Raw genomic sequence first — 25350 nt, 5'->3', positions numbered from 1 at the left:
TAATTTTGGATCAGGCCTTCTCCAACAAATCAAAAGAAGTACCATTTCAGGCAGTGTAGCGAAATATTATTGGTGGTTACCTTTCCTCAGCTGAGCTAGCTCAAGCTCACCTGAATTGCCACGCATTTCTATTTTGGTTTGCCATGTTTGAAGCAGGGAGATTCTTTTTTTAGGATAAGCCTGCCCTCTGGGGTAATGGATTGAACTCTGGAAAGATGTGGGCAAAATGCAGCTTGCTTGACTAACAGCTGTTTGCTTCTAATTATTTTCTAATGAAGAACATGCAGTGGCGTGCATGCATGTGCAGACAGGAAGGAGCCAAGCAGATTCTCAGCCATGAAGAAGAAAGGGGATTTTCTGTTATGCCGTTCTCAGAAATCTGTACCTTGTGACTAACGCCACATCTTTGGTTACAGCCAGGTTTTTGTTTCTGTAATCTTGGACACTGAGAGAACATTAATTCTGTTTGAAAACTCCGGTTTCTACTTGAGAGCATATTATTCCTCTATTGACTGGCGGTTTAGGACTGAATTTGATGAGATAAATAAGTATATGGGCCAATACATTTAGAAATCTAAAAACATTCCCAACACCCACTTGGAATTAGTATCAATTCAGTGAGTATTCATTGTGCAGCTACTGTGTGCCAGGCACTGTAGGATGTTGAATATACAGAGGCTTTCAAACCCGGCTGAGTGTCAGAATCACCTGAGAGTGCTTTAAAAAATACAGATTCCCAGGCACAGTGACTCAGAATCTCACAAAAGTCCTCCAAAAGCACACTGGCTCTCAGCACTCGCCCATCTTTTCCTATCAAGTGAAACTCCTTTTGTTCACAGTGCCTCCCTTCTCTAATTTCACTTCCAGACTCCCTGAGTGATAGGCCTCTGTTGCCCCAATTATCACTTCATCAGTCCTGACTCTTGAGCTTCTTTTTAGTCTCTGTAGTAAAGCACTGGCTCTCAAAGGTGGTCCCTGGACCAGCAGCATCAGCATCTCCCAAGAACTTGTTAGAAATGGACATTCTTAGGCCCCACCTAAGATCTACTAAATCAAAAACTCTGGAAGTGGGGCCCAGCCATCTGGGTTTTAACAAGCTGAGTTAAGAAGTTGTCACCAGCTGGGCACAGTGGCTCATGCCTGTAATCCCAGCACTTTGGGAGGCTGAGGAGGGTGGATCACAAGGTCAGGAGTTCGAGACCAGCCCTGGCCAACATGGTGAAACCCTGTCTCTACTAAAAATACAAAAATTAGCTGGGCGTGGTGGTGGGTGCCTGTAATCCCAGCTACTCAGGAGGCTGAGGCAGGAGAATCGTTTGAACCCAGGAGGCAGAGGTTGCAGTGAGCTGAGACTGTGCCATTGCACTCCAGCCTGGGCAACAGGGCAAGACTCTATCTCAAATAAAAAAAGAAAAAAAAAAAAAAAGAAGAAGAAGTTGTCACCAAAGGTCCCAGCCAGCATTCCATAGGAAGTCCTTGGAGGGCAGGAACTGTGGTGCCTGGATTGTTAAAATAGGCAAAGAGGCCATGATTACACTGCGGTGATTTTTCAGGCATCTCAGCAAGGAGAGCCACGTTAATGTTCACACTGGGTCCATTTTTACCACAAACACAACTGCTGAATTAATGTTAAGTGGTTGGGAATCTGAGTGTCTTAGGAGTCAACTAAAACGCCAGATGGAAATGACCTAGGATGCCGGTGGACTTGAAGAGCTCCTCGGCAGGACTCCCTCGTTAGGACGTGCAGAGCATGAATCCTCCTTTTGCCTGGTGGAACAGCCAATGCCAATGCTTACTCAGCTCCTTCTACTGTAGAAGAAATGCATACATAGCCGTTGGTGTGATTACTCATGTTTATGAGCCTTCTCTCCACTAGATTTGACCCCCTGCAGGCACCAGCTATGCTTTGAATCCCCAGTAAACAGTGTTGTACCTGGCTCATCCCTTATTAAAGAGCTGAGGCATGAACGGCAATTATGAAACCACTCCCCAGAGCATCCTGCCAGTCAAACCACACAGACCATTTTGGCATACTCTATCCAGAAAACTGACATTCTTCGTGCCATCTCTCTGAGGAGAGAAGAGAAAAAGAGATTGTTTTAGATGCAACAAGAAGGATAGAAGCACAGGAAGAAATTCAAAAGTAATCATGTGTGCTCTCTGTCCAGAAGTAAGGCAGGCTTGCTTCCAGAATCTCAGGGTTCATCCTATTTTACATGATGTTCGATCCACAATGAGTCCCGTGCTAGCCACAATGCCTAAGGACATTTGCTCAGCCTTGGACAAAACATTTAGCCTTATGTGGTACCATAAACTCTGCTTCCCTTTCCCGAACTCACCGTGGTCCTAATAGGAAACAGAAAGCACACTGAAAAGAGTTGAACTAACAGAGATGTGGGCAAAGTGAAGGGAATCCCCAGGGATGATCGGGCAACCAGGGGCTGGCAACAGCGAGAGCTGTTACACCTGAAGGGCATGTGGGGAAATGGTGTTACTGGGTTCCAGAAAGAGCTGTAGCCCTGCAAAGAGACTACTCGACAGGAACTGTTTCTTTAGTTGACAATCTAAATCCACCTGTTTTTATATGATCTGCAAACAAAGAATGGTTTTTACATTTTTAAAAGGTTATATAAGTACCTATATAATGTTGCCTCTTGCCCTGCAAATCCTTGGCTCTTTACAGACCAAGACCAAAGGGCAGCTAGGTGATCCAGAGGCAGGCTTCCAAGGCATGGAGAAGGCAGGCAGAGAATGGATGGGGGCCAGCAGGTCAGGGAGAGTGACCCATCCACTCGCTGCCTGCCTTCTACCTCTGCTATAAGCAAGGAGAACAACAGCTCCACCTCACACAAAACTGTCAGCAGGTATTGGAAAGACTCATGGCTCCCCAGTGAAAGGAGCCAGAATCGTATACTTACTGAATTGCATTGCATTAGACCCATTGCTTTACATGAAATGGGGTTTTTGAGAAGCAGGTGAGCACATTTGCCAAGCAAACCCAGAGAGAACACACGGAGGGAAGAAGTCCACAGTGGGCTCTTCTCCACCCACCATCTCCCCATCTAATTTAAGGCACCAACCACACCAACCACACCTCCCCCCTTCCTCATTCCAGACTCATGATCGGGAAATTTTCCCTGATATTTAGCCTGCATTTTCCTTTGCTTGGTTTTCACCCCCGGATTTACAATACCCCGTGCTTCTCATTAAATTGGAGCTGACCATTTCAGACAAGTGAAGTCATGCCCAGCTATATGGGCAAATTTTCGTAAAAACCAAAAGAAGAAAAAAAAAAGCGCAACAAAAATTACCCTGTGCATGGCATGCACACACTCATGAGTGCATGTGTGTCTGTGTGTAGGGAAAGTTTCTGACGTTATCCGTTAAATCCATTAATTTATTTCCTTTGGGGGAAAGCTGGGTCACACTATTTATCATGTATTTCTTTTTTTTTGTTTTGTTTTGTTTTTTTTTTGAGACAGAGTCTCACTCTGTCACCAGGCTGGAGTGCAGTGGCGCAATCTCGGCTCACTACAACCTCCACCTCCCAGGTTCAAGTGATTCTCCTGCCTCAGCCTCCCGAGTAGCTGGGACTACAGGCGCGTGCCACCACATCCAGCTAATTTTTGTATTTTTTTTGGTACAGACGGGGTTTCACCATGTTGGCCAGGACGGTCTCAATCTCTTAACCTCTTGATCTGACTGCCTCGGCCGCCCATAGTGCTAGGATTACAGGCATAAGCCACTGCACCTGGCCTACCATGTATTTCAAAGTGTAAAAAGTCAGGTGTCAGTTTATAGTGGCCTTATAAGTTGAACTACTCTCAGAATTCTCAATCTCTGACTGTCTTCCAGCTGGCTAAGGCAGACAAACCAGTAGAAAGATACAACTGCTGCCTGGCAAAAAAAAAAAAAAAAAAAAAAAAAGAGGAAACCCCGCCACAAAAGCTGATGACCCAGGGTGCTTTGGGTTTTTTGTTTGTTTGATTTAAAAATAGGGTCTTGTTCTGTCGCCCAGGCTGTAGTGCAGTGGTGCGATCATATAGCTCACTGTAGCATCAAACTAGGTTCAAGGGATTCTCCTACCTCAGTCTCCCAAGTAGCTGGGACTACAGGTATAAGCCATCACACCCAGATAATTTTTTTAATTTTTTGTAAACATGGGGGTCTCACTGTGTTGTCCAAGCTGCTCTCAAGTGATCCTCCTGCCTCAGCCTCTCAGAGTGTTGGGATTATAGGCATGTGCCACCGTGCCCGGCTCCCTACCTCCAGAATGCTATGAATGCTGGCTGCATAATCATTCCCAGCACAGTCTTATTGCTTAGAAAGAAACCAAAGCTAGAGTTTACATAGAACTTCCACTTTGCCTTTGTGAATTGGCAGGTATTTTCTGTGGCTAAGATACAGTTTGGGAGCATGGAATTGGTAAATTTCTCATTTTATAGTCAAAATTTGTCAACTTCAAATGAAAGAAAGCTATTTATAAATGTCAGCTAATACAATCTGCCAGAGGGCTTGAGGCTTGTGGATAAATCTTTGTCCTAGCTTCACAGAAGCAGTTGGGCATTTTGCCAGGGAGGAAGGACCAGTGTCTTAAGTGCATGCTGTGGAGAGGTTTGTGCATGACAGACATCCAAGTCTGAGATAGATAAAGCGGAGGCAACTCAGAAGGATCCTCTAAGACTTTAGGTGAAGCCCAGAGACTGTTTAGAAGACTCTTCTATGGCACATCTAGCCCCAAAGGGTTGTTATTAACGAGCCCACTACTACCGTCTTTAAATGACAGACTTCTGCCTACATTCAGAAAAATCAAGGTTCCAAGAGCCTTTGTCATGCAGTGCTCATTGAATTTTGAGAGTTATTTTTTATTCTCATTTTGGTTGTAAACACTGTTTTTTCTAAAGCTTACTTCTTGGTTGCAAACACTGTTTTTCTAAAGCTCTTGCATAAAAACTACCTGTTGTAGGAGTAGAAAGAGGTTATAGGTTGTATTGATTGCCTGGATTGTTTTCTATGCCACAGACTGGAGAGTTTAGGTTCATTTGTGGGACAATCAGAACTCAGAATGCTAAGGATACACCTGGAACTAGCTAATCTCGCCTTGGCCAGAAGAGCCCAATGACAACAGCTCACCTGGATCAAGCATGCCCTGCAAGTCGGGCAGCGCTTTCTATGCACGAATGCCTTTATTATTGATAACAGCCCTTGAAAGTAGAAAGTACTTATCCATCGGTAAATAGATACCCAGATCAGTAGAAACTACAAATGCAAAACCAGAGCACAGAGGGGTTAGGTAACTTACCCAAATTCACTCTGGCCAGTAAGATGTTTCATGGTTCATTTTATTGACTGCAGTGCATCCATTTGGGCTCACAATAAAATTCTTTATTAATCAATAGGAGAGAGGACAGGAACCCTGGAGATGAAAGGCCAATCAGGAAACTATTCCCAGAATGAGTGACAGATGATGAGGGCCTGGGCCCAGGCAGGAGCTGTGGAGGTGGTGGGTCAGGGGTGGATGGGAAGAGGCGGCAGCAGAGCTGCTACAGAGAGAACATTAACGAGACACGGTTGATGTTGGACATGAGCAGGTGGCAGAGAGAAGGGAGGTTAGAATGATTCCTGGTACCCAGTATGCCCATCTGGATAGATTGGTGGTGCCATGAATCAAGGCAGGGTGTGCAAAAGGAGGAGCAGGTTTGGGGAGAAGAGTTAGTTCAGTTTATAATGTTTGACTTTTTGATACCTGTGATGTGATGTGATACATCCACATTACAATTAAGATTTAATAGGTAAATAGATACCCAGATCTGGAGCTCAAGAGAGGACTGGGCTGAGTATAGAATTTTTGAGTTGCCGGCAGATAGGTGGAAGTTGGACCCATGAGACTAGATGAGAGCACTCAGCTGAGAGATGAGAATAGAGGTGCCAAATGAAGGCCACCATGTCAGGTGTAGGCAGAGGGGGAGGAGCAGAAGAAGCTGAAAAGGACTTGGCAGAGAGGTCGGAGGGAGCAGGTAGAAGCTCGTGGCACAGAGACTGAGGGAGAGTGTGCAGGGGAGAGGCCCAGCACAGCGGATCTACCCAAAGAACCAAGCGAAATGAGTGTCAAGGCATTTGGCAGTTGGGATGCCGTGGGTGGCCTTAGCAAGAGCAATTTGGGTGGAGTGATTGGGGCAGAAGGAATAAAAACTGTGGCTTGAGGGTAAGAGGAAAATAGGCTTGGAGGAGCACAGAATAGAAGATGGACAGATGCATGCTTACAAAGTTCAAATTGCTGGATTCCTACACTCTGTATTACATTCTTTTCCATCTCTCTACAGAGCCTCCCAAATGATCATTTTAATGACTTTACTATGATCATAGGTAACATTTAATGAATACCTTTTATGAGACAAGTACCTAACTTCAATATTTAATTTTAAGTCTTATAGCAAGTCTGCAGAGTAGACAGTATTATTATCTCCACTTTAAATATGAGAAAAGTAAGGCTTAGGGAGATGAAACTACTCATCTAACCCATAGAGCTGGTGAAAAGGAGACCCACAGTACAAACTGGGGCAGGCTGGCTTCAGTCACTTTGTGCTTAAACACTACACTGTAGGGTGATCGGTTGCCACAAAGAAACATCATTTTCTACTCATTCTCCTGGTATTATACATCTAGGTGGTTTCTGGTCTTTTGCTATGCATGTAACTTTAAATTTCTGCTGAGTTAATTAATGTGTTCCTTCAACAGCCCAGTGTTCTTCTTTCTGCCCCATCTCATTGCCCATTTGTCACAGAGTTGGGTGATTAGCACACACAGCTCTGTGGGTGGGCTGATTTACAAACCCAAATGCTGGGAGTCCTCTCCTTCTGAAAATGAAGGGGAAAGAAAAAAGAGGCATTCATCCAGGAAACCCACCTGGTTACAACCTGAAATATAAATGCTTATCCAAAAGAACCTTAAAGGAAAACATTTAGCTGGTGATTGAAACGGCTTAATACAGAAAACCATGCAGCACACAGCAGCAGTTCCATCCAGCATTCTAAAATCATTTCAAAATATTTTTCAAGGCGTTTGTAAATTCCTTGCCAAAATAGATGAGAAACACTACACTTGGCAAGACAAAGTTTAACCCACAAGACAAAGTTAAACCTACAAGAACTCAAACAACAGTTTATAAAGATTAAAGAACACAATTTTATATGTGTATATAATCCACCAGAAAATCATTTCAGAACATGAAATATTTGAGATGCTTCTTAACACTGCCTCTATATAAATGCTTTGTGTCCAGGAACTTAAACTCTTTAGACTCCTCCAGCCTTCCCAGCACTGTCATTCAAAGACCCCTGCAAGATCAGGATTTTCAAACGTTCCTAAGGCTTGGGTAGGAAATACATTTTACATTTTGGCCCAGTTTATGCCCACACATGTGTGCACACACAGTCATACACACACCCATACACATTTAACTGAGATAAATTTTTCACAAAATAATGCTTATCCTCACCATGTGCAATTACTATTTTCTCTTCTATTCTATTTCTTAAAAGTTCTGGTCCCATACAAAATTGATTTCATGAGGGCTTAAAGGGTTGCAACCCACAGCTGAGAAACCCTATGTTCTAAAGGATCTAAATTAAAGCGCTCTCACCAGAAGATCTGCATGAGGAAGAATCTGCAATTGGTGTAATAGAAAGCATATGTGATTTGGAATTAGACAGACATGGATTCCAATCTCAACTCTGGTTTATAAACCATCTGCCTTTGGGCAAGTTACTTGATCTCTCTTTGACCCTCCATTTCCTCTCCACAGCCCTCTGGGACTGCTGGGACAATTCAATTAGAGAACACTCATGGAAGCACCTACCACTTAGTTACATTCATTCCTCCAACAAATATATATTGAGCACCAGATGTTGTCCTAAGGGATAGGCAGACAGAAGTGAACAAAACCATCAATACCCCTGCTTTCATGGAGCTGGCATTCCAGGGGGCACAGACAATCAGCAAATTAACATAGAATATATCAGGGAGTGAGAAGGACTGTATTAATTTCCTCTTGTCGCTGTAATGAATTACCACAAACTTAAAGGTTTAATCAACACGAATCTATTATCTTACAGTTCCAGATGTCATAAGCCCCAAACAGGTCTCACAAGACTAAAATCAAGGTGTTGGCAGAGCTGTTTTCCTTTTGGAGACTCTAGAGGAGAATTTATTTCCTTGTCTTTTATCGATGCTAGAGGCTGCCCACACCCACTGGTTTATGGCCGCCCTCCATTTCCAAAGTCGGCAACATTGGGTTGAGTCCGTCTCACACCTAATCACTGTGACTCTGCTTCTATCCGCACATCTCCTTCTCTGGATTTGACCCTCCTGCCAAAAACCACCATGGGTCTTCTAGGAAGGACCCATGCAGTTAGACTGAGCCCACCGGATAGTCCAGGATACTCTCCCCATCTCAACATTCTTACCTTAATCACATTTGCAAAGTCCTTTCTGCCATGTAAGGTAACATATTCACAGGTTCCCGGGAATACAAATAAAAGTCACCTGTAGGGGCGTTCTTGGTCATCAGTTGTGAAAGCCTTTGTGCTGACATAGTCACTCTTCTCCGTTTCAGCCAATTACATACAACCTCAAAGGGGTTGTGGTTTTTGGTCATCTGTAATGCTTGGTAATTTGTCTCTCAAGCCCAGGCTTCAGAGCAAGTTATAGCTACTGAGCGAGCCTAGAAGACAGCCAGGGATGTGCATTCCAGGGGCCTTTAATTGGTCTTGCCCTGTCAACACTTAACGTTTAGGAATTTTCCAGAATTTGTCATTAGTGTCTTTACTAATGAGCTCTGGGCACCAAGTGGGAAGAAAAAACTTTAGTGAAATTTGGAAAGATTGACTTGTGGTCTGAGGATATGCCCAGAAATGTGATAAAGACAAAAGCCCAAAGCTTGAATCAAGTTATGTTTGCAAACTTGGGGGGCACTCAGACCTCAGGGTGCGTCCTTCACAAGCATCAGAGTCTCCTGTGTGTCTCTTCTTCTCCTCCATTCATGAAGCTCCAGTTTTGAATTAAGGGACTGCAGAGTCACTAATCCCATCATGACCATATTGACAGTGTTGTGTTGTTCACATGACTGAAGAAGCACGGAAAGTTCTGTGAGCCTACGGCGGCTAGCCACAGGTCTGGTTTCATATGTAATCTTGGTGCATTTGTTTTATTTCAGGGAAAACTCGATGCCTTGTGGGTCCTACTGAGGAAAGGATATGATCGTGTGTCTGTGATGCGTCCACAGCCAGGAGACACGGTAGGACTCGTTAATTCATTAATGGTGTCTCTCTCTCTCTCTCTCTCTCTCTCACACACACACACACACACACACACACACACACACATATTCTTTTTCTCTCTCCATCTTTGTAGAGCTAAAATAATTTTGGATTCTAAAACAGAGCTAGAATAACTCCAGATTTACAAATCCAGCTATTATTTCATGTTGCAACAAATCAGACATCGATTTTCAAAATGTTGGTTATTACAAGATCTTGAGTTTTGATTTGCTTTTCTGAAAAGGATTTTGACAGTAATATGTTGGGTTTAACTTCCTAGAATTTGAGCTTCTCAATGTATAGGCACAGTGAGAGAATAAAGCAGGACTGGCCCCTACTTGGGGCAGTTTCAGGAGGGAGCTCTGCTGGCCACTGGCCACACAAGCCAGTGGTGCACCACAGAGTACCCGCACTGCAAGGATGGGGTGAGGGCAAGGAAGGGGCCACAGAAAACACCTACCATCTTCCCAGCAGGTATGGGGCCCAGCTAGCCCAGGACCACAGAGGGATCTTTCACCCCAGGTGAGGATTTGTCTTGGCATTGTCAAGGCTAAGCTTGGAATATCTCTAGTCAAGAGCAGTCCTGAAAGATAGAGCCAGGGGAGACCTTAGAAACCATCCAGCCCATGGCTTCATTTTGTAAATGAAGAAAGAAAAACAAACAAAAACAAAAATCACCTAATTGCATTCTCCGAAAAACAAGAGAAGTTCAATAGCTTGTTCTGTTTCAAATAGTAAGTAACAAGTAACTTACACTGGAAACAACCTCAGTTCTGCCGAAACAACACTATCACTATTTCTTCATGTAAGAGCTAGTCTCTCTTCCTCAAGTTTTACAGATCAAAACTCAGGACCAAGTTTTCCCTCAACTACCAGCAACCTGCATCTTCCATCCATTTCTTTGGGAATCAGGCACATTAATCCAAAAACAAAATAAAAGTATCTCATTTAGAACTCCTTTCAAATCAAGCAGACTTGGGTTTGAACCGCCTTTCCTTCCTGGCTGGAAAGCTCCAGGCAAATCACCTGACCTCTCTGAACTTCATCCTTATAAAGTAGATGGCACGGACTTCTTCCTACTGTGGCTGGTTGGAGAAGTAATGTTTGTAAAGCATTTGGCCCACTGTTGAACACATGGAAATGCTCAATCAGGATGGGCACGGTGGCTCATACCTGTAATCCCAGCACTTTGGGAGGCAAAGGCAGGTAGATCACTTGAGGTCAGGAGTTCAAGACCAGCCTGGCCAATAGGGTTAAACCCCATCTCTACTAAAAATACAAAAATTAGCTAGGTATGGTGGCACATGCCTGTAATCCCAGCTACTCAGGAGACTGAAGCAGGAGAATTGCTTGAACCCAGGAGGTGGAGGTTGCAGTGAGCCGAGATCGCACCACTGCTCCAGCCTGGGCGACAGAATGAGACTCCGTCTCAAAAAATAAAAATTTTTTGTTAAGAAAGAAATGCTCGGGCCGGGCGTGGTGTCTCACACCGGTAATCCCAGCACTTTGGGAGGCCAAGGCGGGTGGATCACAAGGGCAAGAGATCGAGACCATCCTGGCCAACATAGTGAAATCCTGTCTCTACTAAAAATACAAAAATTAGCTGGGTGTGGTGGTGGGCACCTGTAATCCCAGCTACTTGGGAGGTTGAGGCAGGAGAATCACTTGAACCCAGGAGGCGGAGGTTGCAGTGAGCGGAAATTGCACCACTGCACTCCAGCCTGGCAACAGAGCAAGACTCTGTCTCAAAAAAAAAAAGAAAAAAGAAAAAGAAAAAAAAAAAGCTCAATCAATGACAGATATCCTTATGGTCATTTACTCTGTGCTGTTCTGCTGTCTGGGGATGGTTGATACAGAACTTCAAGCCATATTGCAGTTGATGTGTATGGTCTCCTGACTGTCCAGCATGACACGGCTAACACTAGAGAACACTAGAGCAGAGCCCGATAGACAGGCCCTGCTACCCCCTCCCCTTGCACCTGGTGACAGTGGGTGGTTTGTAGCTGAGAAGATTTGGTCTAAAGTTTCATAGTTTATGTGAGCCACTGCCCAATTAGCTGTTCTTGCTGTGACTAGGACGGCAGGCAAGTAAAAACGTGAAACCAGCTCATATAAATGCTGGGTTGACTTGGCCCTCATCACATATGGAATTTGAGCTTTTGTCTGTGACAGTCAACAAGACCAAATTTCTATATGAAATTTTAACTACAAACTCTACAGTTAGGAGAAACAAGCATAGGCCATAAAGTTAGTACTCTGGGAGGTGTTTGGTCTTATAAAGTGTACATTTGCTTTCTATGGGAAATGAAGAAATTTTTTTAGCATGCATGAGACTCCTCTGACAGATTGAGAAAAAAATAATAATAAGATCCCTAAACTAAGGTTCAGTAGTACTATTTTTTTGTGACAAGATGCTGATACAGTGTATGACCCCATTTTTTTTTTTCACAGCAATTGAAAAACATCTCCACTAAAATATGTTAACATTCCATTTTCCACTGACCAGTTTGGCAGAAACCAATTCATAAACTGGGTCAACCTAAGAAGTGGGAGGGTTATAGGAAAGAGGCTGGATAGAAAGAAATATTATCATTTATAAGACAGAAGAATCAATGCTGTTTGGGAGCAAAAGGCTGGTTATATAAATCCAAGAACAATAAATGAAAATAAATGGAACTTCCTCTAATGAATCACACTTAAATTGAATCTCTTATTTACCAATTCTGAATGAAAGTTTGTATTAACAGCTGAAGATGTTCCATCTGTTTTTGAGAGACATAATACCACCTTGAACTTTTATTCTCCAGCCATGCAAAATAATAGATTTGAGATATAAGAAGCATAAGAATTTGGATACATTTGAACACACTCTCAACACCGTTACAAATTATGATTATCCAGTTTACTTTTAAGTGCCATTTCTTTATGGAAGTCTTGCTAAAATAAGATACATGAGAGAAATCGATACAGAAAATTGTGTCCTTGTTGCCGTGGCAACAGCCACACGATGTACACATGGAGTTACACAAGAAAGGTCACAGATGAGGTAAGAACCAGAATTCATAGCTGCCTATGGCTACTCAGGAAAGAATTCCAGGGGAGGCAGGGGGGGCAATATTGTAGCTCTGTCTATATGCTTCTTCTGTTTTGTTTTGCATAACCTTAGGAGACTCACTAGAGAGGCCTGCCTTGCTTGCATGGTGGTGAGTCTGTAAGAATTCTTCAGCACTGATTTATGGAGCTGACCACATTTTCCATAAACTCAAAATGACTCCATCCAGGCATGTGCTCATGAACAAGAGTCACAGGTTCTGAATTTTTTCTTTAAAACAAAACAAAAACAAAAATCACCTAATTGCATTCTCGGTTACATCCTAAGTTGCTTCAGACACATGTTGACCTCACAGAAACCTGGCACATTTTCCTCCTCAGCTCCTGTCTCCCTCATCCTCCCCGCAGCTACTCCACCCCAGCCCTCCAGATGCAGACACAAGCCCACCAACAGAGCCTCTGAGGCTGCTGAAAGGCCTCCAGCTCAGCACAGAGCAGGGGCTCAGGGAGCCAGAGCCTACAGCCACCGCCCTTCCCTGGGATTGGCACCCACCTCCTCAGAACCATCCAAGCCCCAGGCCAGGGGTGGCAGCAGGGAACACGAATGTTTTCCATCTGCCATCACCCATCTCCCTCTTTTTGCCTGCGGTGGGCTCATGGTCCCATTGTTCCTTGGAGCCCACCAGGAAATGCTTGGGCCAACTTAAAAGGGAAAGTGCCAAAGGAAACCACCTAAATAGCAAACCAGTAGCACATCTGATTCTAAGATTGTTAAAATTTACTAAGCACATGGTGTCCCCTGCTCCCAGTATGTAGCCACCACAGTGCTCCTTGTAAAACCAAACCTCAACACACCATGCCTCCACTTCAGACTTGCAAAAACTGTGGGAAAACCCAGAATCCTTAGCTTGATTTAGAAAGGCAAGCCTTTCCATTTCATACGCTACTTACCCCAGATTCCTTCATCACCTCCAAATCGGCTCTGAGCACGTGGAATTAATTGCTGGTCATGCCCTGAACATGCCAGGACATTTTGTATCTCTGTACCTTTGCTAGGTTTCTCTGCTTGGAATGCCTTTCCCATCCTCTCTACCGAGTGAACCTAGCTTGGTAATATTGTTCATTGTTCCCACAGTTTCCTGTAAATACAAAAAGTTGCTGGCCAGACTCATGCTTGAAAGGGGGCATTGCCCAAGCAGAACACATTTGACAGAGCCTAGGTGAGAAGGTTTGGAAGTTAGAACCTCTGTCCCAGGATGGTCCAGGATGGTCCCCAAGGCTTCCTACACAGCTTGGCCACTCTTTGAGTTCAGAAAATTTGCTCATCTTTCAAGGGCAAATGGTTGAAGGAATTTAGAATGTTCTGAGAAAGAACGCTTCAAGGGGTCATGAGAGCTTTTTAACTTACTTGGTCCATGATGATATGGTGTGTCATTCCACTTTGCAAGCTGTTTCTTATCACGTCACCATTGTCAAGGAATACTCTTTCCATGTCACTACGTATCCTTGAATAATATTTTAATGACCATGTCATATTACATTGGATATCTTCCCTTTTTGGAGATTGATTTTCAAGTGTCTATTATTATAAATGAAGCTGCAGTCAGTATCCTTATTGCCAAATCATTGTGCACATTCACAAATGTTTCCTTAGAATAAAAGGTCCAGCTTTCTACTGGATCAAATAGTGTGCAAATTTTTAAAGCTTTGATACAAATGGCCAAATAATTGCCCTTCAAAAGATTATACAAATTAACCCTCACATTAGCCCCCTATGAAACGCCCATCTCCCCAGATGCTCCTCAGTATTATTAACGTACCTATTTGATTGATAGGTGCTGATTTGTATTTTTTATTATTACTGAGGTAGAACGATTTTTTTAATGTTTATTTTCTCGTTTGTCAATTGGTTTGACTTGGCTCATTTTTCCACTGGATATTTTAGTGTTGGTTTCCTGTGATCATTTGCTTAACCCATCTTCATTCATATATTAATCAAATGTTTTGAAAGCCTACTATGTATCAGATCCTGTGCTTGCATTAAGTATGTGGTACTTAATCCTTATGACATTTAAAGTCTAACCATGTAATATATGTCCAAAGTTTTTTCTAGTTTGCCATTTACCTTTTAACTTTTTAGAAATATATTCAAGTTTTCTACAATTTTAGAGTCAAATCTATAAATATTTATGATTCCTGCCTTTTGTTTCAAATTTAGAGAAGCCTCCCCTACTTCAAGAGAACATACATTTTCACAAAAATTTTCTTCCACACTTCTACCCCCTCCGTCTGTTTTTGATGGTAATGCGAATTGTCACCTTTTCTGCATCTTCCTGAGTATTTTAGTGTAGATTTGGGAAAGGCTCCTTTGGAAGCTATGGGCCATATGTTATATTAAATCAGAAGTCCTAGAAAATTATCTTGAATGCCTTGAAGTGGATGTATTAATAGAAAGTGACTTGGATTTACTCTGGGCCATCCCATTGAACAGAGCTAGCCCCATAGGTAGAAACAATGGTGAAACAAATTTCATCAGAAAGAACTGAAGGATGCAAGTTTCGACAACACAACGGGCTGCCCCAGAGACTAATGTTCCAGGTAACTAATGTTACCAAACACGGATAAGACAAATTAACCACTAGGCCAGGACACAGGGGATTCCTGTAGCAGATCAATGGTTCTCAAACTTAAGCATCAGAATCACCTAGAAGGTTTGTTGAAGCACAGCTTGCTGAACCCATGCTCGGAGTTTCTGATTCAGAAGTTCTCGGGTGGAGCCTGGGAATTAGCATTTCTAACAAACTCCCATGTGATGCTGATGCTGCTGGTCTGGGGATTACACCTTGAAAACCAGTAAGATAAGGAACCAAATAAACTTCAGAGTACCTCTCACCCTGACAGTCTGGGGTCCTAAGCAATATTTCTATACTGCTTTGGCCACCAAGCCACCCCTTTTCTATATTTCTCCATAGAGCACCTATTGACACAACTGGGGAATAACTAGTCTACCTTGAATCTAAATATTAAGCCTCAGTGAGTTGTGAAGAAATCCTTCCCATCTTCACATATTCTGTTCCTAGATTACTAATTTCAAACACAGAAACATAAGGGAATTCAGAGATCAGAGCGTGGACTCCAGTGGTTTTCAATGTGTTTGCACATTGTTATCACCTAGAGCTTTCAAGGTCCCCCCCCAAAGGTTCTGTTTAATTGTTCTGCGATGAGGTCTGGGCACTTATAGGATCACCTGGGAATCACAAAGCCTCCCCAGGTGATTCTAATGGGCATCTAAGGTTGAGAAGCAGTGAGGTGGTCCAATTCCCTCTTTTTCACTCAGGGCAGCATCTTCTCTTTCCTTTTTGAAACAATTTAAAGGCAACTCTCCATGTTCCTTCAGAAACCCCAAGAGTAAGATAGGCTGATCACACTCTTCATGGGCTTTTAACAGTCCCTTTCCTATCAGGAAGATGGTTAATCTAGACTGAGGCTACCATGTCATTGCTACTGCTTGAGTAAAGAAGATGGAAAAGAGAAAATAGAACTCAGCCTCATATGTCTTTTCTGGATGGAATTCAATCATCTACCAACCAGCCTGAGCCCTCCCCAGTCACTTTTACTCCAAATCGAACTCCATCCCACTTCACGTGCTCCCAGAGAACCCACTGGGTTTAGATGTCATCTGTTTTCAGATCTGGCATCAGGAGGCTGGTACATTCCATTACTATCTGCAAGAACAAAATACTAAAGCTCACTCAGGGCTTGTTTTGCAAGCCTGGATCTCCTTGCAACCAGAAGAGACCCAGGGAAACACACACGTAAATGTACATAAACAATGTTTGAAACTCATCTGAAGCCTCAGAGGTTGTGAAATCCTCCCCAGCTGTTTCCAATAAGGGCGTGAGGCCAGTCACATGGGCACCATGTCTCCCTACTGTCGCAGAGGCGAGAATAGCCTGGGCAGGTTATCCTCCAGGAGAGAGGTTATCCTCTGCCCAGTCCTTCTAAAGCAGATAAGCCTCCTGTAGCAGGCCTCAGAGAAAGTGTCTGCACTCTTGCATTCTCTCTCCTCTCTTCTCTCTCCTTCACATTTCCTGCATTCCCTCTTTCTTCTAACCCCTTTCCTTTTTTTCTTTTCCCTGTTCACTGCCAATTTCTAAGGCCTGCCATGGCTGCTTTCCCTCAACAAAAACCAATTGCACTCCCACTAAGAATCCATTTCTGGGCTGAGCACTAGGGATATCCATTAGCAGAGGACTAAACTCTGGCTTCCAGGAGTTCATGTATGTATGTATGTATGGTGTGCAAGAGAAGAGAGTGTCATGCACTGTATGAACTGCAAATGTTTACAGAAGCATAAACCCATTCACAGTAACTTGGGGTAATGATGATCTCCATTTTAAAGAACAGAAATTGAGGCTCAGGGAAAATTACTAACTTTTCCAAGGACACACAGCTGGTAAGGAGGTCTGGGGCTTGAATTTAGGGCTTTCAGACTTGAAAGTCAACACTAGGGATTCCTGAACTCCTTCATGCATTCAACAGATAATTGTTAGACGTCTTCTAAGAGCCAATGAGCACTGTATTAGTGCTTGATATTCAAGATTAATGAATGAGCCCTGTCCCTGCCCTCGAGGAACAGGGACAAACAGGAAGCTCCCAAACACTGCCTGGTGTGAAAGGCTCTGTGATGGAGCTGAGCACATGAGGTGTGCGAGCTATACCCAGGAAAGGCATCTCACCAGCCTCGGAGTCCAAATGCCTTCTTGAATGGACATTTAAGCTAAGACAAGAAGGGGGAATGGAGTTGGGGAGGTAGAATATTCTAGTGACAGGGAAGCTTGCATACAGATCTGCAGGTGAGACTGTGGCTCCTTCAGGGAGACACAAGGAGCAGGGTACAGAGGAGGACAGAGTGGGAGGCACTGAGAGGAGGGACTGTGGTGAAGAGGAACCTGAGTTGCCGGCCGTGGGAGCCTGCTCTGCCAGCCTGACGAGGCTGTACTCCACCCTGAGGACAGTAGAGACTTACTGCAAGAGTTTTAAGCAGAGGCGCAATCGGATGTGCATTTTAGAAAGGTCGCACTGGCTGCAGTGTGGACATAGCGGCAGTGAGAGAGGCTGGCACCCTGAAGTGCAGAGTGGTGGGCAAGGAAGACAGCTTGGATTCACAAGATATTGAGCAAATAATCACAGATTTGGTAACTGCCTGGGTGTGGAGGATGAGAGGGTGGAAGGTGTGAAGGAGGACCTCCAGGATTTGGCCCAAGCGACATTGCTGACTGTGCTGCCTGCCATTCACCAGGATGAGGACAGCTTTGCGAGGGAAGATGAGGACGTCGCTTTTTAACTTGTGGAGTTCGCAGTGCCTGTGGGACATCCAAACAAAAAGGACCTGCAGCAGGTCAGGACCAGGGGGAAGCATGAAGGCATCTAGGGCAGGAACTCTCTGGGTTGCTCACTGTCAGGGTTGTGTGAAAGTAGGGACCTGCGAGTACATGCCTCCTTAAATTTTGTGCCCTAGACACCTCGCATGCCTCACCCTAGTCAGGGGGCAGTTTTGCTCCAGTGAGAGTTTTGGGCTGCAGGCAAAGATCTGAGAGTCATTGGCTATGGCAGTTGAGACCAATGTGACTAGAGGGGAAACCAGGGAGAGGGGTAGAGAGAAGAAGTTAAGCACTGAACCCTGAGGGTCACATCCTTTAAGTCAGGGTGGAGAAAAGAAATAGAGCAAGAAGACGACTAAGAAGGACCAGCCAAGAGAAAGAGAAGTTTGTAAGAGGAAAGTCTGGGATCATGGAAGCCAAGGGAAAATAATACATTATGGAGGAGGGTGGAGTGTCAAGTGATGGGAAATTAAGATGCAAACTGAGAGCAATCATCTAATAAGATTAGCAGTAAGGAGGTTATGGTGCCCTTAGTGACCCGAGCTCTGTGGGATGATGGGGATGGGAGCAAAGCTTAACAAACAATGGGAGGGAGAGCCAAGGCAGTAGCTGGAGGAGATCTAGAATTGGAAAGAGTTCTTTGTCTTAGTAAGACTTGAGCGTGATTAAGTGCATGTGGCAGAGATCCAGTAGAGGAAGGGGTTGAAGACAAGAACTCACTGTTAGACTGCAGGAACTCTTAGGAGAAGGGGTTGGAGGGCTTAGGAGGAAGTGCCAGTCCTCCTTAGTGACATGGGTTGTAGATCCCAGGTATGAGTGAGAGGGCAGGAAGTGAGGACATCCCTGTGGGAAGTGATGGGCTCTGTTCTCCCTGTGATGTGGCTGGAGGAGTGGAGGAGCTGGAACTGGAGCTCCTGGAAACAGCCACACCTTGGGAACCCCATTGCTCCTGTGCTGGCAGCACTTCTCCATATTCCAGAGTGAATGTCTCAGGATTAAATAAAATGGTAGGTATAAATAATTTGAAAAGATGGGAGCTTATTTTCTTCCCTTCCTTCCCCCTGAAAACTGCCATTGATTTCAGAGAATTTTAATTACCTCTTAACCTGTAGGAAAAAATTTTTCTCAGAATTATTTTATGTTCAAACCAGCAATGACCAAAAGAACCAAGTTATCTACATATTGAAGTCTTACATGAAAGTCGTTTTTCTTGCACAAGAAACAATTAAGTTTACATTAGCTCTTTATGTTGCGTAAATGGACATCTTCAGAATTCCTATCTGACACCAGGTATAAGGTCCCAACAGATCTGGAGGGAAAGTCTCCTGACCTTTTATAAATTTTTGTAAGAAACGGATCATTTTAAGAAAAAAGAAGAAAAAAGAGCAAATTATAGGAAATGTTCCTAGAGGGTGTGATTTATTCTGGCACAGCCATCTTCCCTGGATGTTTGAATTCTCTGTAGTATTCATTCAGTTCTCACCCTTGGAAGCCTCTCCTTTGCTGTCTCATTGGAGGGGGACATGAGTACTTAGAATTTTTGGCTGAGTTAGCTGAATTTAAGGAATAAAAAGTTCAAAACACAATCTGTCCACAGCAAAAACCAACTGTACCCAAAACCTGCAAAGTTAACTTTTTTCAGAGATGTTAAACCCAAAGTTGATGCTGCAAAATATACCATCTTGGGATTTTTTTTGCGCCAACTTCCTTCTCCCATGGTAGGAACTGTCTCTGAGTAAATACATATGAAAGCAATTGCTATGGTTGAGCATTCTTCCTCTCCCTCTCTTCCAATCCTCACAATCTGATCCCCCTTTTTCCACAAGCATTACACACCCACATTCACACACATTCCTCCTCCTCCTTATTATCACCATCATCATCATCATCATCATCATTTTGTAGCTTCTTTCAATTTCAACTTGTAGGACTTTCAACTTCAGATTGTCTCATCTCCCAAACAGCTGCAACAACAGAAGGTCAAGTCCTGGAACCAGGTTGCAAATAGCAAACAGAGAAGTAAATGCTAAGGCTAAACCAGACAGGGATGGGAATAAAGCAACCCTGTTCAAATTCTCCGACCTCATTTTTTCCCTTCCAAACAACATCAGGATTGAGGGAGGTAGGGATTAGCTCTAGGGTCAGAATTTTACCCAAGTGTATAATATTTTAGGAGGTTTGCTACTTTGTCTAAGCATGATGATCATGTCTAGCCACTTGGCTTCTGCGGGCCTGCTCCTCCAGCTGATGGCACCAGAAAAGATCATCTCGAGGGACATTCAGCATCTCTGTGATGGGCCTCAATTAAGAATCATCAGAATCCATGCTGGTGGGAAGTTCTGTTCTGGCCAGAAAGTATTGGGTTAGATTATAGATGGCAAAATCTGACCTAGGAAATAGGCTTTTGAACAGTGTGGGGAAGAGCCAGCCTGCTATAAAACATCCACACACACCCATCTTCGTTCAGCATCTCCATGACCACCCCAACTCAACCTGACCCTCAGTCTCGGAGTTGGACTGGCAGTTCCTCATGATCCCAGACCCTTCATTTTAGAGGCACCAAAGCTGAGGTCTGGAAAGGTGGTCTGGAGAGATTCCCGAGCCCTCCCAGGTCCATTATCTTATCTGTTCCCCATCACCTTCTTACTTTATCCTCTTTTTAATATAGGAAAGATGAGGCTCAGATAAGGTCTCTGCTCTTTTCAAGGTCACAAAGAGTGTTGGTGGAAATGGCAAGACTGGAAACCCACCAGCTCGACACTGCCTGGCTCTCCTTGAGTCCTCACCCCAGGCCATGAGAGGAGGATAAGCATCCAGACTCAGCCTTATCTCTTGAGGAGAAGGCAGAGTTAGTCCTTGCCCTTCCCTTCCTGTCCTCCTACCTCTTCCCACCTCCCAGTACCTTTCCATTTTTATATCCTGCCCAAGATGACATACCCACTGATATCCTCCCACACGGGCCTGCTCTCCTGCATAGGATGCTGTGCTCCCAGATCACCTCATGCTCTCCCTGATTCCACCTCTCGCTGCCTCCCACTTTACCACCAACACTGTGTCTAGGACAGAAATTCCATTCATCCAGTTAATACATCCTGAGCTCCCACTCTCCAGCAGGCACCAAGCTAGGCAGTGGGGATTTAGCATGAACAAGGCGAGATCCCTGCCCTTGTGGAGTGTACACTGGAGTGGTCAGAAAAGATCACTAAATTACAGCTCCACATGGTAGATAGTATGAGGGGGAGTTTGGAGTTCTCTGGGAGCATAGAGCCAGAAGATTTAACCCAGGCTAGGGCATCAGGGCATATTTCCAAAGAGAAGAGACCATTTGGGCTGAGATCCGAAGGACAAACTCTCCCAGTGCAGGGAGAGAAGGGCCTTCTAGTTGGAGGAACAGCATGTGTAAAAGGCCAGAAGGGAGAAGAACTGAGAGAGGACACACAGACCCGCAACCAGGGAGGGTAGGGAGTGCAGCAGCCCCCACCTGCAAGCTCCACCTTCTCCAGTCTTTATCCACCCAAATCCTTCAGGCACTCAGTACTCAGCCAAAGCCCAAGACCTTCTCCCAGTCAAGGCTCATTGTCTGGCCCTTCCTTCCTCCTCTGCTTACAGCCACAAAGTTTAGCACCAAGTTAATTTTAACCAATACTGACTTTTCACTCCCTGAATAAGTTGTAAGCAATTTGAGGGAATGAACCATGGCTTTCTTTTTTTTTTAACTTTCCCTCACAGCACTGAGGACCTAGGTCAATTTGTTTCCTTGTCCCAGGGAGTATGGTTTTTTTCTGCAACCTCCAGGCCACAGCTGTTTGCAAACTTCATAGGAAACTGCATTTGAGTCACAGGCAAAGGGACATCTGAATGAATCCTCCGTCTCTTAATAAGGAGAGAGAATTCACAAGGTCTTCTAGGGACATGTCCAGATAAAATGAGGCTGATTAAAACTTTAAAACACTAAACTTTTATTATAATTGCTATTCATACTTTTGTCATTGCCATTTATTAATAACTTTTCTTTAAGTTTGTTTGAAAATAGAAAATTCATTTTTAAAAAACTCTCCAAGGCTTTACCAGTCTCACTTTACAAATTTGTTCCTATAACATTTGTTTAATATTAGTGTTTTTCCGTTTTTTTTCTTTTTGGCTAATACCATTGAGAGCAGTGTCACGCTGAGAATCCACAGTGATGACAGAGCTAGTTGTGAGGGTGCTCATTCCATTCCTCTAGCATTCAGCACCTCTGTCCATTTCTGTGTATGCCCCCAGTGTCTGAATTTGGTTGCTTCACTGAATGGTGTGGCCCCACCAGCTGACACCCAGGCATTGACTGGCCTCAATTACTGCAACACCTATGTTTCAAGGACTCTGTGGCCCTGACTTAAGTACAAGCTTTAAATGGGAATAAATCTTATATAAGCCTTTCCATTTACTTTCCTGCTTATTAAAGGTGAATTGTAATGGAAAACCCTAAATGTCACAGAGTCTGGAAAATTGAAATAATAATGGGCAGCATTCTCCTTAGTGGTATAACTAGTAAAAGTGGGCCTAATGGAAAGTCCACTGTGGAATCATCTGTGTTTCTATGCAACAAAATTATTTTCCTTCTTTCTCTAACAAGGGAAGTAGTTCTGACCAACAAGGTTGGCTGTCTTAGGCATTGTGGTGGAGAGCAATGGAAAGATGAGTGTGTAGTGGGAGCAAGCTTAGCAGAGTTCCTGAAGCCATTGCTTTAGTGTCCCACCACATCTGTAGGCCTAGGGGATGCCATGCAGTCCTCCAGAGATAGCCAAGGAAGGTGCAGAGCTGAGGCCACCCTCTGTGCTTGTAAACAATAAGCACACCCCCCAAAATCAGGAATAAGCCCATGAGAACTGCCCATATCCCATGGTCCCACAGCACCTCATCAGCTGCACTAGTGTGTTCTGCAGTAGATCCACTGCTGGTGGGCCTCAGGTTGCAAATATATTTAGTAATGGATCAAAATAGAATCTCTTAGCAAAAACTGGACCTTACAAGCAATTTGCATCAAGTCAGAAACCCATACATCTGTGTCCCACAGCAGGCCACCCTTAAGCAACATGAAGGCTTCCAAAAAGGTTACCCTGCCCATATGAAAATGCCAATTTTATCCAGCAACATTGCTGTGTTTTCAAATTTCTGTAGACGCCAATGCTGTAATGAATGTTCTGACCCTCAGGGTGTCATCCACAGCCAGGCTTTGTGCCTGTCTTTTGCAAAACTTACTCAATTTCTGTCCAAAAAAAAAGTCCAAGACTAGGTTGATAGTAGATTTATGTGTCAAAGGAGAACACATAGACTTTGGATAACTTTACTCCAAAAGAATTCTCTTGCTCTCTCAAGCCTATTCTGTTAATAACATGTTTAGTTCTATTTCTAAGTTTGATTTTTTTATGGCAACAGTTTGACTATTGAAATTCTTTAGCTTTGTAAACCATGGCACAAACTGTTCCCCGATGAAAAAACGCAGCTTTCCATAAGGCTTCCCCAGAAATACCAACGTTAGAATGGGGGATGTGATTTGACTTTTTGTGAGTAATCTTCCTAGCACTGCCCGAAGAGAGAGAAAGAGAGAGATGCAGTTTCACGTACAGTTTTACATGTAGTAAAGCATCTGTGGAGATCAGAGGATAAAAATATTTCCATGACAGGAACTTAAAATTTTAAGAGAATTTTCTTTTAAGCTCTTCACTGGCCAGTGGAAGAGTTGACCATGGCTTTTTCCTTCATGTGTAGAAAAACACTAGGCAACTTGGTAGTGAAGCAGGATTTTTCTCGGCCAATTTGCCAACTGGGACCTCTGCTGGCAACACCCCCCTACACCCCACCCTGTGTTATAGCTTGTACCCACATTCAGCGGTTCCCAAGCTCTTGTCCCACATCCAAGAAGAGTAAAGATATGCTGACAATTTGAAGGTGGAGAAGAATTTTATTGAGCGACGGAACAGATCTTAGTGGAGACATAGTCAGGTGGTTTCTCTCTCCCCCAGTGTGGCTGAGTCTGGGGCTTTTTATGAACTCAGAATGGGAAGTGCATGCTGATTGGTTTGTGAGTATGCAAAAATGGTTAAAGCAAAGACATTCAAAGGTAGGCACAACAGTGTAGAAAACCAATTAGGAAAGGGTAGGTATATGTAAAATAGATAAAGGGTGGGATCCATCAGAGGAAATTGTGTCAAAAAGGAAGAGGGGTTCTCAATCCGGTCTGTGGATTTGACTTGTAGCTTGGCTTTCAGGCTTTAAATTCTTTTCGACTTGGAGGTGGGGTTTTGCTGGGGACCCACCCCTGTTTGCCTAGGCATTTGTCTGCCCCCTGCTGCTGTCAGTGGGATTACAAATTGACTCACATTTTTAAAAATTGTGGCCTCCCTTCTTACCCCCACAAGTAGCAAAAGATGTTTTTAGATCCTGAACATCTCAAAAGTAAAATCTAGAGCTGACTATCCAAAAAGGCAGCCACTAGTCACATGTGGCTATTGAGCACCTGAATGTGGCTAGTGAGAAATGACATGTGCTATAAATGCAAAATATACTCTGGATTTTCAGGGAAGTAATATGAAAAAAAGAATAGGAAATATTTCTTTAGTGATTTTTATATTAAGTTGAAATAACATTCTACATATATTGGGTTAAATAAGATATATTAGTAAAGTTAATTTCACCTGTCTCTTTTTATGTTTTATAAATGTGGTTACTAGAAAACTTAAAAGGCCCATGTGGTTTATGTTATGTGTCTGTTGGACACACTGGTCCAGAGGACTGGTCTGGAAGACACTTGTGAGAAGGGGTAATGACATGATTTCCATACAGGCCCTGAGTTCTTCAACTATTTTGGTTTTTATTCACAGTAAGAATTTCAGAAATTATGGATCTCTGCCCTTTCTGGTTTTCTATTAGGTCAGCTGTGACTTTGCCTTTCTGGGCCAATTCCTATCCCAAACTTCTTATTTTTAGGCAGAAGTCCTGCATGCTCTAAGCCAGCATGTTAGGTGTTTGGGGTGTTTTCTTTTGAGATGGCATCCCATTCTCTTAACCCAGGCTGGAGTGCAGTGGCACTATCACAGCTCACTGCAGCCCCGACCTCTCAGGCTCCAGTGATCCTCCTGCCTCAGCCTCCCAAGTAGCTGAGATTACAGGTGCCTGCTACCACGTTGAGTGTTTTATTAAAGCAAACAAGCATTCAAGGTCTCTCTACTGCTTCTTCCCTGCAACATCATCACAGAGAAGAACTTGCATCCTTTAAAACCTTGTTCTAAGTATCTGTACATTTATTGGATTATCTGTTCTACTTTATCTTTGAAAAATTCCTGAGAAGCAAATATTATCCTCACTTTACAAAAAGGAACCTGAGTTGACTAGAGCAATAATGATGGTTCATGTTTGACGAGAGCCATATAATTTACAATTATTTTCTAATATATTTATTCTGACCCTGTGACACAGTTGTTCCTATTCCTGTTTTACATACTGGGAAATTATCTTTACAGAGGGCTCGAGTGCCTGTGCCCCACAGCTGATAAACGGAGGAACTAGCATTTATTCTTTCAACACATGTTTATTTGTTGTGCTAAACACTAGTAAAC

The 25350-nt window shown here is 43.6% G+C and overlaps 1 protein-coding gene across 2 annotated transcripts in view; it reads left to right on the top strand.

Moving 5' to 3' along the window:
- Positions 1 to 25350, top strand: part of ANTXR1 (ANTXR cell adhesion molecule 1) — a 236365-nt gene that overhangs the window by 171331 nt on the left and 39684 nt on the right. For both annotated transcript variants that reach the window (XM_525774.8, XM_054677938.2), the window contains exon 17: positions 9215 to 9295. In XM_525774.8, coding sequence (XP_525774.4) covers positions 9215 to 9295 — 81 coding nt within the window. The remainder of the gene's footprint in view (positions 1 to 9214; positions 9296 to 25350) is intronic.

Source organism: Pan troglodytes, chromosome 12 (genome assembly GCF_028858775.2).
Source record: "Pan troglodytes isolate AG18354 chromosome 12, NHGRI_mPanTro3-v2.0_pri, whole genome shotgun sequence".
NCBI lineage: Eukaryota > Metazoa > Chordata > Mammalia > Primates > Hominidae > Pan > Pan troglodytes.
This window is presented reverse-complemented; position numbering and strand designations above follow the sequence as displayed.